General features: G+C 32.5%; 1 protein-coding gene across 1 annotated transcript; it reads left to right on the top strand.

Annotated features, from left to right (window-relative positions):
• Positions 1-6682: 6682 nt before the first annotated feature.
• Positions 6683-12528, top strand: LOC145328861 (von Willebrand factor A domain-containing protein 5A-like). The gene is made up of 5 exons (XM_080172770.1): positions 6683-6998; positions 7925-8054; positions 8387-8469; positions 8887-9895; positions 10947-12528. Exons 1-5 carry the CDS (start codon positions 6954-6956, stop codon positions 12098-12100), a joined length of 2421 nt encoding a protein of 806 aa, XP_080028896.1. The 5' UTR covers positions 6683-6953; the 3' UTR covers positions 12101-12528.
• The last annotated feature ends 1480 nt before the right edge of the window (positions 12529-14008 follow it).

Raw genomic sequence — 14008 nt, 5'->3', positions numbered from 1 at the left:
TTTTTAAATCAAATATAATCTTAGTCATGTAAAATCAATAAAACAGTTGTTATTTGACTTGAATCTGGTTAACATATCTTTGTGTTTTACTTGTTTTTTTAATCATCTCAATTATTAGGGCATAGAATTCTTTACACAATGTGTATACACTTAGAATAGAGATGTAAACCCTCTGTAAATCAGCCAATAGGATAACACTGGAAGAACAATCTGGCTATGTTATTGGCAAAGATGTGTGTATGTATGTATGTAGCCTTGATTCTCTGAAGTTAGGATTCAGATGCATGAGAAGATTGGAGGTGAGAATCCTTTGGCCAATCATAGATTGGTAATCTTCGTGCACAGCTGAGTGTATTCTATGTTACTTTACAAGCTGACCCGCAATTCTCGTGGAAGCTAATCAATTATTACATCACCCTGGTCTAGAGTTTTGGCAAGTGTTCCATATTAAGCCACCCTAATTAATGGCACTCTCATATGAATAAGGAGCATGGGCAAGGGTAAGCACGATTACAGCTGCTTGATAGATAGAATCCTAACTTCCTACAAATTTTCGTCCTTACAACCTAAGGGCATCTCAGGTAAGGTTATATATTCTGACAAATTACAACAGCATTTGTCATCCAAGTACAATACCAATGAGGGGACTTGAATTCGGATTTTCCCAACCACAGCGTAGTGCACTATGGTAAAGATGTGTACAGATTTTGATCAACAATGTTTTCATTATGTTGTCATAATGAGTCACCAACAAATAGGTGCATTCCTTAGGATAAAGCTTAGCTTGGGTAAATCATAGCCTGTAAAAATGTATTCTTGCATATAATAAGAGTCAACTATGAATATTGAATTATTGTTGTATTTCTTTGGATAGAGTTAGCGTTCTATAAATCAGATTATTGGTTAAGTTTGACCATCTAGATATACTACACTGTTTGGTACAAACTCCTTGTCCTAATCCTTGCTTATAGGGAAGTTTAGGATTTGGCACTATGTTTAGCAAGCTTGAGATCTTAAGTGAACTTGATGTAAGAGACCAAAATTTCTTGGCTTATATTCATCAACCATAAGGAGTTAATCTTCAAAATCTCTGATTGGTACCAAACAGTTAGAACAAGGAAATAGATTTTTGGATGTCTTAAGAACTAAAGTAAGAAAAATCCCTCTCCTCCATCTACAGTAATGATCATATTCCCGCTCAGCACAAACCTTAGCAAGTTTTTATTAAGAATAAAGCTATACAACATCTTAAAGCAGAAAAGAACATAAAAGAAGAAACAATAACTTAAAAGAAACCTTACAGCAACAGAGTAGTAGACATACTTCAATTTACATTTGGCTTAATCATAATTAGTCTTCTTACACAAATTTAATTTAGAAAAGACTCTAAAAGAAAGAGATTAAATTATTACTTAGCAGTTATATATTATAGAAATACTTCAAAACACAATATTAAAAATATGAAGCCTAGATAATCATACTGTCAAGGAACCAAATAACATGTTTAATCGTATCTTACACCAATAGATATAGTATATATAATTTTACATGACTAAGAATATATTTGATTTAAAAAGTGTCCCCAGAAGCCTGATTTACAAAAAAAGTATCTAATCTTCTTGTATTTAAAGTAGATTTGCCTTGTATATTTGGCAAATTTAGTGATTTTCACCTATAATCTTAAAATTGAAATATCTGGCAAGAAGGAACAGCTAGGATTTCATTCTCAATGGATTCTACTTGTCTCTAGGTCCTATTTGAACGCTGCATTGTCCGTTTTCATGGTAATTTTTGTTTATCCTTTATTTGGTTAAGGCAGGGTGTGCATAGATAGATATATAAACAAAAAGAAAGAGATATAGATTATAGATAGAAGGATAGATAGAGATGGAGAAAATAAATAAATATATTTAAAGAGTTAGAAACAGTAAAATAAATCTTTTTTTATAACAAAATTTGTAAAGATTCTATTTTTGAAAAGGACAATAGAATTATACTCTTATCAAGAAAGGAACAAGTCTTCTTTAAACTTAAATAACTTACAACCAATCCATTGATTTCACGTTTTTTTATGGAAGTTCCTATTTTGCAAGGAAAGCAGTTTTAGTCTGCGAATGTCATTAACTTTCAAAATGGAAATATTGTTACTTGGATCTTACACCAGATTTTCATGTTCTCTAGTAAAGTGATATTTGCAGCGGGCTAAAATAACAATTCTCCATACTTTATCCCATTCCCTCCACTCCTACTGGATGAACGAACTAACCATTAAACGGGTTCAATGTTAGCAAGCTAAATTGGTGACAATATTTCCCCTGTCATAATATCCACGTATATTCTACTACATCCATTATTGTCACAATAGTAGGCACCATTAAATATTTTAATTTTTCGTATTCATTTGAATCCGCTGGATTAGAACCGGTTCTAATCCATACGAAAAAAAAACTATGTCTAGCATCATATTATATCCAGTTTTTTTACGAATATAAAAATGTACAATCATAAACCCGTGCCTACGGCACCTCAGAGATAAAAAAAATCTGGTTTTAATCTTATTATAGTACATTTTTATATCAGCGGAAAGCTGTTTATAATAAGATGCGAGAAATAAGTATTCTAAATAAATAAATTACTCACACTGGTTTTTGGAGGATATAGTACGTTGAGTACATATATATTTACAGGTTCCATTGGAATTCAGTCCACACGGGATTCAACCCACGGAATTTAGCCCAGCGGGATTCAACCCAACGGTATTCAGCCCACACGGGATTCAACCCACGGGATTCAGCCCACACGGAATTCAGCCCACATGGGACTCAACCCACGGAATTCAGTCCATACGGGACTCAACCCACGGAATTCAGTCCATACGGGACTCAACCCACGGAATTCAGTCCATACGGGACTCAACCCATGGAATTCAGTCCATACGGGATTCAACCCATTATATATCTAAAATTACCAGTTTTCAAAAATATTTTTTTTTTAATTTGAGAACTAAAATTTTAGAAAATTAAAAAAAAAAGTTTTGAAAAAAGTTTATGTAAATTTTTTTTTATTGTAGAAATTATTTTATAAAATATGCTTTATAAAAAAATTTGAGAAAAAAAGAATTATTTTCTAAAAATTTGTTACTCAAATTTGAAAAAAAAATTATTTGTTTTTAAACTGAGAATTCAGTCCACACGGAATTCAACCCAATATATATATAAAATTCTCAGTTTTTATAAGGCATATTTTATAAAATAATTTCTACAATAAAAAAAATTTACATGAACTTTTTTCAAAACTTTTTAAAAAAAATTTCTAAAAATTTTGTTCTCTTTAAAAAAAAATTTTTTTTTCAAACTGGTAATTTTACATATATAATGGGTTGAATCCCGTGTGGACTGAATTCCGTGGGTTGAGTCCCGTATGGACTGAATTCCATGGGTTGAGTCCCGTATGGACTGAATTCCGTGGGTTGAGTCCCGTATGGACTGAATTCCGTGGGTTGAGTCCCGTATGGACTGAATTCCGTGGGTTGAATCCCGTGTGGGCTGAATACCGTGGGTTGAATCCCGTGTGGGCTGAATACCATTGGGTTGAATCCCGCTGGGCTGAATTCCGTGGGTTGAATCCCGTGTGGGCTGAATTCCAATGGAACCATATTTACACCTTGTGCTAGAAAAAATAATCTTAATAACTTTTTCGTCACAATATTAGAGTAAAACACTAGAAAGAGAAAGGGTTAAATAACTGTATCTTCCCATCGCAACCAACTTACATGCAACCTTTCTATTGGGTCATTGAAAATCAACCAATGTTGTCGCTTATATTAACACAGCCAAGTAGCAGAAAATAATTTAGAAACAGACGAAAGAGGTCTTTGAAAAAGGAAGGGAGGTAGTTGTCTGTATATACGTCTATACTATAGATCTGTTGTAACAATCTGTTGTTGGCACGCACTGAATCAAAATATTCCTAAATCATACCTAACTGTTACAGAAATCTTCATACCAAGTTTAAAATCGACAGAACAACTCTAACATGCCTAAATCAACAGTTAGGACTATAGATAAGGACGTACAGACCAATCCTAATAATAGAAAAGCTTCGCGTTGACATTGTACTGTAAATTAAACTAGTACCCAAAGTTTTAAAACCACGCTTTATTATTTGGTTAAAAATTTTAATTACTTTTTGAATTTTTGTTGAGTGTCCAAACTTTTTTTTACCAATGATCAAAATCCACAGAAGGAGTAATTTTGTATATCATCATTGGGAATGAATATAAATATATTTTTCATTGTCTTATCCTTAAGGAACTTTAGGTTTTAAAAGGAAAGCAGTAGCGGGTGTATAACATATTCACCTTGGTGATACAATTAACAAGCACATGTTTATAGCGAAACATAATAAGCTCAATATAGTTTAGAATAAACAAGGATGACAACATCCATAATAGCGAAGCTCTGAAACGGTAGGACAAACGGACAAAACGCTTGTTTAATGTCAGAACTGAATAATCAGAATACGAATGTATAAGAGTCAAAGCAAAATTGTAAGTAAATTTGTTGAAAAACTGCTTGATACAGGATAATGATTATGGACATACTTACATTTTTAGGACTTGATTATAGAGTTGCTTTGCTTATAATATTGTACTTTGTTGTCCCAGGAATCAGTATACCAAAAATCAGACCAATCGGATAATTAGGTCACATACAAATTTGTTGTTAAAAATGTAAAAAAATCAACATGTTTAAAATGGACGTGCGGACATTCTGGTAATGATTATAGAGTTGTTACGCTTTCTAAATCGTACCTAACTACTAAAGGAATCACTATGCAAAATTTGAAATCGATAGGACAATTCTAACATGTATAAATTAACGAAAAAGCTATCCGTGACGGACGGACGGACGGACGGACGGACGGACCGACCCTAATTATAGAAAAGCTTCGCTTTTAAAAAAAACAATCCTATGATTAAAAGTAGTTATGTGTTTTTGTCAAAAGATATGATTGAACTATAAGTTATTTAACATTTTAAGTTTTTACGTCTATAGCTTTAGATTTCGATAACTACTGAACCGAACAAGGTCTTGATTTTAGGGAGGCTTCATAGTTTCCAGGATAATTTTATGATATTTTGTTTTAATTTAAGTATTGGGGTAATTGTAGGCTTATTTTTTGCCCAGATATGATAGCGGCTACTAGTATTTAATGAAAATAATATTTAAAAACAAATATTGAGGAATTTACAACATATAAACATTATCATTAAAAGTACTTCAATTAAAAATACTATTTCAAATAAAAAAAAGCAATAGTTCATAAAAAGAAGCTCAGCTTTTACAAAAGCCGCAAAGTTCCTGTAGATCTATAGATAAACAAATAAAGATCATGAAATACAATTTCTACAAAACAAATTTTTTTTTGATTAAGTAACACATTAAGGCCTGGCTTTAAAACGTTTTTTTCATCAGTTTTTTTATTGCATCATGTAAAAAAAAATCTTTGCTAAATATTTCATAATCTTTATGAATCAAAAAAGCTTTTAAAAAATAATTTGATTGTACTCTGCGTTAATAACAAGGACAATATTGTTAATTAAAAGTGTAGCAAACATTTTTCAAAAATTGTTGCTGCAACTCTATCTTTATGATGGCCTAGCACAATAACTTAAAACCGCCGTTGGATGTATAAAGTTCTTTTTTGAAAAGTATAAAATGATTAAAGAATTTCTGATATATTTTGCTTCTAATATATTTTTTTACCACTTATTATAGACTAGCGGCTACACATCTAGAGGCCTTTTGGGGAAATAGGAGGTAGGGGAGAGGACGTCGACCCCTCCCCCAATTTTTTAAAAAGATAAAGTGGAAAAAATTGGAAGTGGGGTTAATTTTTAGGGTTGATTTTTCTTGGTTTCTGCCAAAATAGTAATGAAACTTCCATGGACATATAAAAAGCTTTACTGCAAATGAAAACCAAATCGGTCCAGTGGTTAGCGAGTTCTTCAGCTACAGACAAAAAACCTACAACTTTAAATAAAAGGATAGAAAAATAACAATAAACTAAAACACAGTAATAAAATAGCATTTTACGTAACTTACGTCCATAGACGGACGTACATCATAGAAAAAAAAGTAGCTATGCTATAAAAATTGCACTATTGTGAAATTAGAAATTCTAAATACCTTGTTGCGGGCCTCTAGTTGAGTAATGTATGTATAAATTTTAAGGTAGGTCTACCAGTTGTTATACAAAGTTGTTGAAAATGCAAAAGCATATTTTATTATTCTTATCATTTTATAGATTTATGTAATAAAAAATTTAAAAATGTACATTTAGAATAGTTATTTATTGCATATTAATATAGACAACTTTTCGCGGATATTAAAATGAAAAACTAAAAGACTAAATCTAGTTTTTAAGTCACTAGAAGCCGAATGCCTGTGCTAATAAAACTGGTATTGATTTTATGATTTTATTTTAATATTCGTGGAAAATTTTCTGTCATATGATGCTATACATTATTTTTATTTATGAGAACCAGAAAAATTCCAGCGGATATTAATCGGTTTTAAATTCATAATAAAAAAAAATATTTAACCCTTTTTTATTATAAATTTAGCTAATTAAAAATTTGATACTCGCTGTAAGGTGAAAACACTTGGTATATGTACTATGTAGTAGCCTAGTGACTATAGTTGTATGACATTCACATTACAATATTTGCCAATGCTAGATTAAAATATTGCAGTGATTTTAATATAAAAAATACTAAGAAACTATCGTTGGCTAATGGCTGATACGTGTATTAGTCAGTAAATACTCCTCATTTCGTCACTTAGTGATAAGAATTGTTTATATTAATGCAGGATATCAGCAGAATAGCTTAGTTGAAGTATAACTTAACCAAGCGTTTGTGATCTTATATACAAGAAAAACACAACAAAATGTATGGAGAAAAAGAACATTGTGGCTTGAAGTCTGTCATTAAGGTATTTTTATTTACTACATTTATATACTTGAACATTTTATTTATGATTCTAAATAATGAATATAAAATCGTTTTATCTATTCTTGTAATAATTTTAGTAGCGTAGCTACACTATATTCTGTGTCTGTCTCTACATCTGTATGTCACTAAAAGCTGTAAGAGACAGTGGGGGGGGGGGGGGGGACAATGTGCTTTTTATTACTCTAGTCTCTAAAGTTTTATAAAAATGTTTTATTATTTGTTGACTTAACAACTTTGGGGACTTTAAATTCTGCTTGAAACGATTGAGACTCAATTTAATGAACCAATGACAATGGGCTGTTTATTACACTAGTCACCAAAGTTTTAAGATAATGTTTTATTATTTGTTGGCTTAACAACTTTGGGGACTTTCAATTGGTTAGTTCATTAAATTGAATGTCAAAACGTTTCAACCACTAATTTTAATCTACAAAAGGGATAATTTTGTGTATCATCACTGGGAATGTACACCAATTGATCGTCCATTGTCTATTATCAGTGCATTACTTACCTAATAAGGTTAATTAACTGACATAAAATCAGGAATCTAAAAGGGATAAGACAATGGCCGATAAATTGATGTACATCCCCAATGATGATTAACAGACAATTCGTTTTGTGTACAATTACTGGTTATAATGATTGGACACTTATTTTAATGAATTAACCAATCAAAATTCATAAAAAGTCCCCAATTTGTTAAGCCAACAAACAGGAAAACGTTATTACAACTTTGTGTACTAGACAGCCTATTGTACCCATCCTTCCTGCAGTAAAAACTTTAATCTACAGAAGGGGTAAATTAGTTTGTCATCATTGGGGATGTACATCAACTTATAGGCCATTTTCTTATCCCTTTAGATCTCTGCAGTAAAATGGGTTACAAAGAAATGTTTATTTTTTTAGGGCGAGTGGAGAAACATCCTGATACCAGTGCCATTGAAATCCATCAAGATCAGCTGTCAGCTGATCAACTACGTGGCTGAGGTCACTGTGGAACAGGAGTATCAAAATGTTGAGGAAGGACCTATTGAATGTAAGTAGTTTAATGCTTTGTTTATTTTTTTTTAAAAATTTGCATATCCTATTGTATAAATTAGTAGTATAATTTGAATGGTAGGGGGAGGAAGTCACTCAAAAATCAGACACGCAATGTCATAAAAATGAGGGAGATAAGAGAAGTGGGGAAGCAAAACCCCTAAAAAAGAGATGGATAATCCCTAATTTATATGACGTCACATGGCTGATTTTTGAATGACTTTCAGTTTCACGTTTCACCCCCTACATTTGTATGTAATTAAAGATTTTGATAACTACTAAACCGATTGTGTTCTAAATCTAATTTATATAAAAACTTTAATAATTTAGGTGAGTACATGTTTCCTATTGAAGAAGAATCAGCAGTCATATCCTTTACTGCTCAACTGGAGGGAAAAACTTTAGAATCTAAGGTAACAAATTTTATAGTCTATATTATATTCAAACTTTAGGTAAGAATTGTAGAGTAGTTACTCTTGGTTGTTTTCACATACATAACCATGTGTCAATTTCAGGGATCTAAAGGGATAAGACAATGGCTGATAAATTGATGTACATCCAGATTGATGATGCACAAAATTACCCTTTCTATAGATTCTTTGGGTTTATGTAATATAGGAAAAGAAAGTGTCGTAGGTAACGCACTTGTTATCACATAAAATTTAAATTTATATAAAATTAATGAGAAAATATTATTTTTATATATCATATTTAGTTTTGGTATTTGATTTTTTTAGACTTAAAAACACAAACATTATTTTATATTTGTTCCAACTACTTATTCTATAAATGTATTACCAGAACATTAAATTATTTACATTTTATTTTAGGTGAAGCCCAATAAGGAAGCAGAAGCAGACTATGACAAAGCTGTATCTGAGGGCAGAACTGGTTTCCTGGCACAATCTGTCCGTCCTGATATCCTGAAAATCAAGGTTGGCCACCTGTCGCCTGGTGCCAAGTGTTCCATCAAACTAACCTACATTCTAGAGGCTGCTCTTGATGTTGACAAAATCAGACTCACTATTCCCACAACAATATCCCCCAAGTATATTCCTTTCCATGACAACTCTGAAGAAGCTAACAAGATCAAGTCAATCAAGTATGATTTCAACACCCCAGCACCCATGACCTTCAGCATTGGTGCAAAGATGAAATCCAAGATTGAAAGTGTAACAAGTCCCAGTCACAGCATCCAAACTGAAGGTTTGAGCAAAGATGTTGTTAATGAACAGGGATTCTTTACAAGCAAGACAAGCTTGTCAGCATCAACAACTGACTTGGACAGAGATATCATTATTCTGGTTAAATGTGAGGCAGCCAATGCTTCTGTGGTTCTAAGAGAAGATGATGCTGATTCAACAGTTCTTATGGTTTCTCTGGTTCCTAAGCTAACTTTGAAATCAGATCCAGAACTGGACATTGTATTCCTGATTGACTGTTCTGGTTCAATGATGGGAAGTAGCATAAAGCTAGCTCGGGATGCTATCAATATCCTGCTACATTCACTGCCTCACACAGCTTACTTCAACATTGTCAGGTTTGGTAGTTCTTACAAGAAGCTCTTTGATTCAAGTGTTCCTTATTCAGATGAAACATTAGCTACAGCAAAGAAGGCAATGAAGAAGTTAGAAGCTGACCTAGGAGGAACTGAAATTCTTTCTCCTTTAAAAATGCTGCTGGAAGAAAAAACCAAGCTGCCAAGGAGAGTTTTTGTGTTAACAGATGGTTCAGTGTCCAACAGTATGGAATGCTTGAAGCTTGCCCAAAAACACAACAACAATTCAAAAGTCTTTGCTCTTGGAATTGGATCTGCTGCTGACAGACATCTTGTCAAAGGTAAAATTAATAATTTTTTTCTGTAATATGAATGAGGAAAATTAATATTAAGTTTATTGAAACAGTATAGATAACAAATTGCATGCTTATTTATAAAATAACCACAATTATAAATGGCCATGACATGAAAAATTATATTATCAAATTATCTATATTATACATTTTAGAATACAATAAATACGGATCTTGGACAAAGTAGCTTCGGACAAAGTAGCTTCGGACAAAGTGGCTTCAGGACAAAGTAGCTTCAGGACAAAGTAGCTTCAGGACATTTACTTAAGAAAAGTAGCTTTTTAAGAAAAATTATTCTCCAATAGTAATAAAGGTCATGGCCGCAGCGCTCGGCCCCCTGGCCTGCCTAGCCGCGGGCGCTCGGCCCCCTGGCCTATAACCTAACCTAACCTAATCTATGTTAGCCTCATGACATTTATTTAAGTAAAATATCCTCAACTATTAATACATAGGTGGTTTGGAATTTCGTGGATTTTACAAAAAGTGATTGATAGATTTTTACAATTTTTAATATTGTTTTTACAATTTTTAAAATGATGTTTTTACAAATTTTAGGTTAGGTTAGGTTAGGTTATAGGCTAGGGGGCCGAGCGCTGCGGCCATGACCTTTATTAACAGTGGAGACTACTTTGCCCGAAGCTACTTTGTCAGAAGCTACTTTGTCCTGAAGCTACTTTGTCCTGAAGCTACTTTGTCCGAAGCTACTTTGTCCGAAGCTACTTTGTCCGAAGCTACTTTGTCCGAAGCTACTTTGTCCAAGATCCATAAATACATATTTAATTGCATCACTAAAAAATAAAATAAATTTTTTTTCCTGATTAATAAATTTGAGATGTAGCTACACTCTAAAAATCCTTTATAGTACATCAATAAACAACAGTGTTATTTACAAATTTAAACATTCACAAATACAGACAGACGTTCGGTTTGAAGGAAACAAAGCTATATAGAACACACTTTGCTTTAAAAAAATTTGAACTAAAAAGTTTATTCAGTTAAGAAAGTTTCCTATAATTGATACTAAATCTTTTCTGTTTAGGTTTAGCAAGAGCTGGTCTTGGAACAAGTGAATTCACCACAGAAGGTGAAATGATAGCTCCTAAAGTTATCAAACAGTTGAAGCATTGCTTGCAGCCAAACTTGAAAGATGTTACAATCAACTGGGGCAATGATGTTGACATAAACAACTCTAGCCAGGCTCCATCTAAGATTCCCTCCCTTTATAATGGGTCTAGGGTTCAAATTTTCCGGATTGTTAACAATAAAGGCACAACCATTCCAGCTACTATCAAGATCAGTGCTGATGTAGTAGCAGAGGGTGAGGAAGGGTTTGATGAGGAAGTGTCTGTTGATGAAAGTGGACTCCAAGGAACTTTGCTGCATAAAATGTTTGCTCGCAAACTGATACAGGAGCTTGAGGAAAAAGAGGAGATGGCAGATGAAAAAGAAGTGAAAGAATTAATAACTGAACTTGCAATGAAGTACCAACTTATGTCCAAGCACACATCTATTGTTGCTGTTGATGATAAAGAAAACAAGAATTCACAACCCATGCAGTCAAGAAGTATAGCTAACCAAATGCCAAGTGGCTTTCATGGATTTCAACAACAACAACAACATAGCAGGGGAGGTGCTCCACGAATGATGATGTGTGCAGCCCCAATGGCATTCGGTGCAGCCCCTATGGGAGCCATGGGCTTTTTCTCAATGAAATCCTCAATGAAAAAGAGGGCTCAGCCTCAATTTGATAATAGTAGTGTTGAATATGAACAATGTGCTGCTCCTATGATGAGAATGAGGACTCAATGTGATAGTTATAAGCAATCTGTAGTTGATTGTTGTGATGATGAAGACCTAGAAGATTGTGAATCAGAGGAGTCCATGGAAGACTCTTCTCCAATGGATACAGTGCTTGCACTAATAGCTCTACAAACAGCTGCAGGATATTTTACCAAGGACAAGAAAATATTCTCAGCACTCAACATACAAGAGGAGGCAATTGAAAAGCTTGTTGAAGAGACCAAAGCCGACTCTAAGATTGTGTACACTGTCTTGGTTTGTGTGGCACTGGAAAAGAAGTTCTCTGATTTTAAGTCTTGTTGGGAGCTGGTGGTTGAAAAGGCAGAGGCTTACTTGAATAAGAATTCTGCTTCAGTTGAATTGAAAGACAAAATTGCTGCTCTCTTTAATTAAGAACTCAGAAAGAAAAAACCAAAAATTTTATGCATTTTTAACTTTTCTTGCTTCGAACTGCTTTTATTTAATTAAGACAAATAACTAAATATAATATTTATAGATATATTAACATTAACTGCTTAAAATATTAATGTTCTTTTCCTTGGAACATTCCTTAAGTTTATTGGAAATCATTAAATCTTTTTTATTGTGTTATTATTATTCTATGATACTCTCTGTATTCTTTAACAAACAGTATTTAATCAATTCCTAAATTAACTTTGTGGTATTATTTATTAATCTAAGCAAAAAAGTACATAGATTTATGAATGTTAATCTTTTTTTCATAAAAATTTAAAAATCTTTGATATTGTATCTTTGTTATGTAAAATAATGATTTTATTTTTGTTAACTATATCTTGAAATATACTTTTGATTAAGTTTTACCTCTATTGTTTTTATAGAATTAATGTGTTTTTTGAATGGGATTCCTTTGAAGATTAAGAACAGGGTTATAAACATAGGATCTCTATTCTTACATCTAAAAATCTATGATCGTTGGGTATTGGGTATATTAAGATTTGCTGTTATGAATGCTAACATTCTAAAAAACGAAGCTTTTCTAAACTTGTGGTTGGTCCGCACATTATTTTAGGTATGTTCGACATGTCCTATCAGTTTTAAACTTTGAAGGATGACTACTGAGATGGGTTTTTGAAAGTAGAATGCCGCGTTTTTTCGACAATTTTTAGACCTGTCGTCTTCGTTCAATCAATCATTATTATGAAAAGGCCCTGTAGAATTTGAACAGAGTATACAACTATTTATTTAATTATTTCTCTTTTGTTGGTACAACTTTTATGGAAGAAAAATAAATAATTTTTAATCTATTTTTGCTGTATATTAATTAATGCATCTTGTTAGAGCTTTATTAGACATTATACAAATGGCTGAAATAAAGATTTTAAAATTTTGAATTCCTAAGTTGTATACTCTGTTTAGATCCTACGAAGCATTTTCATAATAATGATTGATTGAACGAAAACGACAAGTCTAAAATGTCGAAAAACGCGGCATTCTTCTTTCAAAAACCCATCTCTGGAACATTTATATACGATATTGAAAGTGAAGCTCCTTTATAACAAAAAAGTCCGTAGGTCAATTTAAGAAATATTACAAAAAATACATATAAATTTACCTAGACCTATAAACTTATATTCTGTTTATGACACTGTACAAGTATTAATGTTGTTTTTTCCTACCAATTCTGATCTTATAGCTTCGCTTTAATGGATGTTGTCATCCTTTATTTTAACACAATGTAAGATAATGCATTGCTAAAAGCCGAGAAATAAAAAAAAATATTTAAAACATTCTCTGTCATAAAGAGCTGAAAGTTTTTTACATCATTTACAGCCGTGTTAACACATTTCAAACAATAAAGGCGCTAAAATAGATGTGCAATACGGGGGACAACATCCATAAGTAGCGAAGCACAAAAAATCATGTACATATGTATCATCATGTATTGGACAAACAGGCAAAGTTAGTTACAGAGCAGATGTTCAGTTCTCATAACAATAAAAAGAGAGAATATGCAAAAATTTCAAGAAACCTTAAAAACGTTTACATCTTTTGAGGCATGATCGAAAGACAGACAGACAGACAATAAATGTATTAAATGCGAGTATGTTATAGGAATCTTCACTAAAAGTTTCAGTTGTCTATCCTCAATAGCATCCAGGAAAATCACTTTTCCCTATTAGCGTTACAGACTGACTACGGACTAAGGACAGACAGACAAAGCCATGTCACTAAAAATGATGTCTTATTTGTACTTTGTGTATTTTTTCAATAGAACAAATGTATTGCTTAATTTGACCCACTTACCATTGACAGAATGCTATAATGGATGCTCTTTGGAAA

Source organism: Acartia tonsa, chromosome 9, assembly GCF_053477335.1.
Source record: "Acartia tonsa isolate MP-2025a chromosome 9, ASM5347733v1, whole genome shotgun sequence".
In the NCBI taxonomy this organism is placed as follows: domain Eukaryota; kingdom Metazoa; phylum Arthropoda; class Copepoda; order Calanoida; family Acartiidae; genus Acartia; species Acartia tonsa.
The sequence above is the reverse complement of the archived record's forward strand: the minus strand, read 5'-3'. Positions and strand labels throughout refer to the sequence as shown.

Coding starts and splice junctions, on each gene's coding strand:
- LOC145328861 (XM_080172770.1), top strand. CDS start 6,954: ATGTATGGAGAAAAAGAACATTGTGGCTTGAAGTCTGTCATTAAG. Junction 6,999..7,924: donor GCTTGAAGTCTGTCATTAAG/GTATTTTTATTT, acceptor TTATTTTTTTAG/GGCGAGTGGAGAAACATCCT. Junction 9,896..10,946: donor TGACAGACATCTTGTCAAAG/GTAAAATTAATA, acceptor TTTTCTGTTTAG/GTTTAGCAAGAGCTGGTCTT.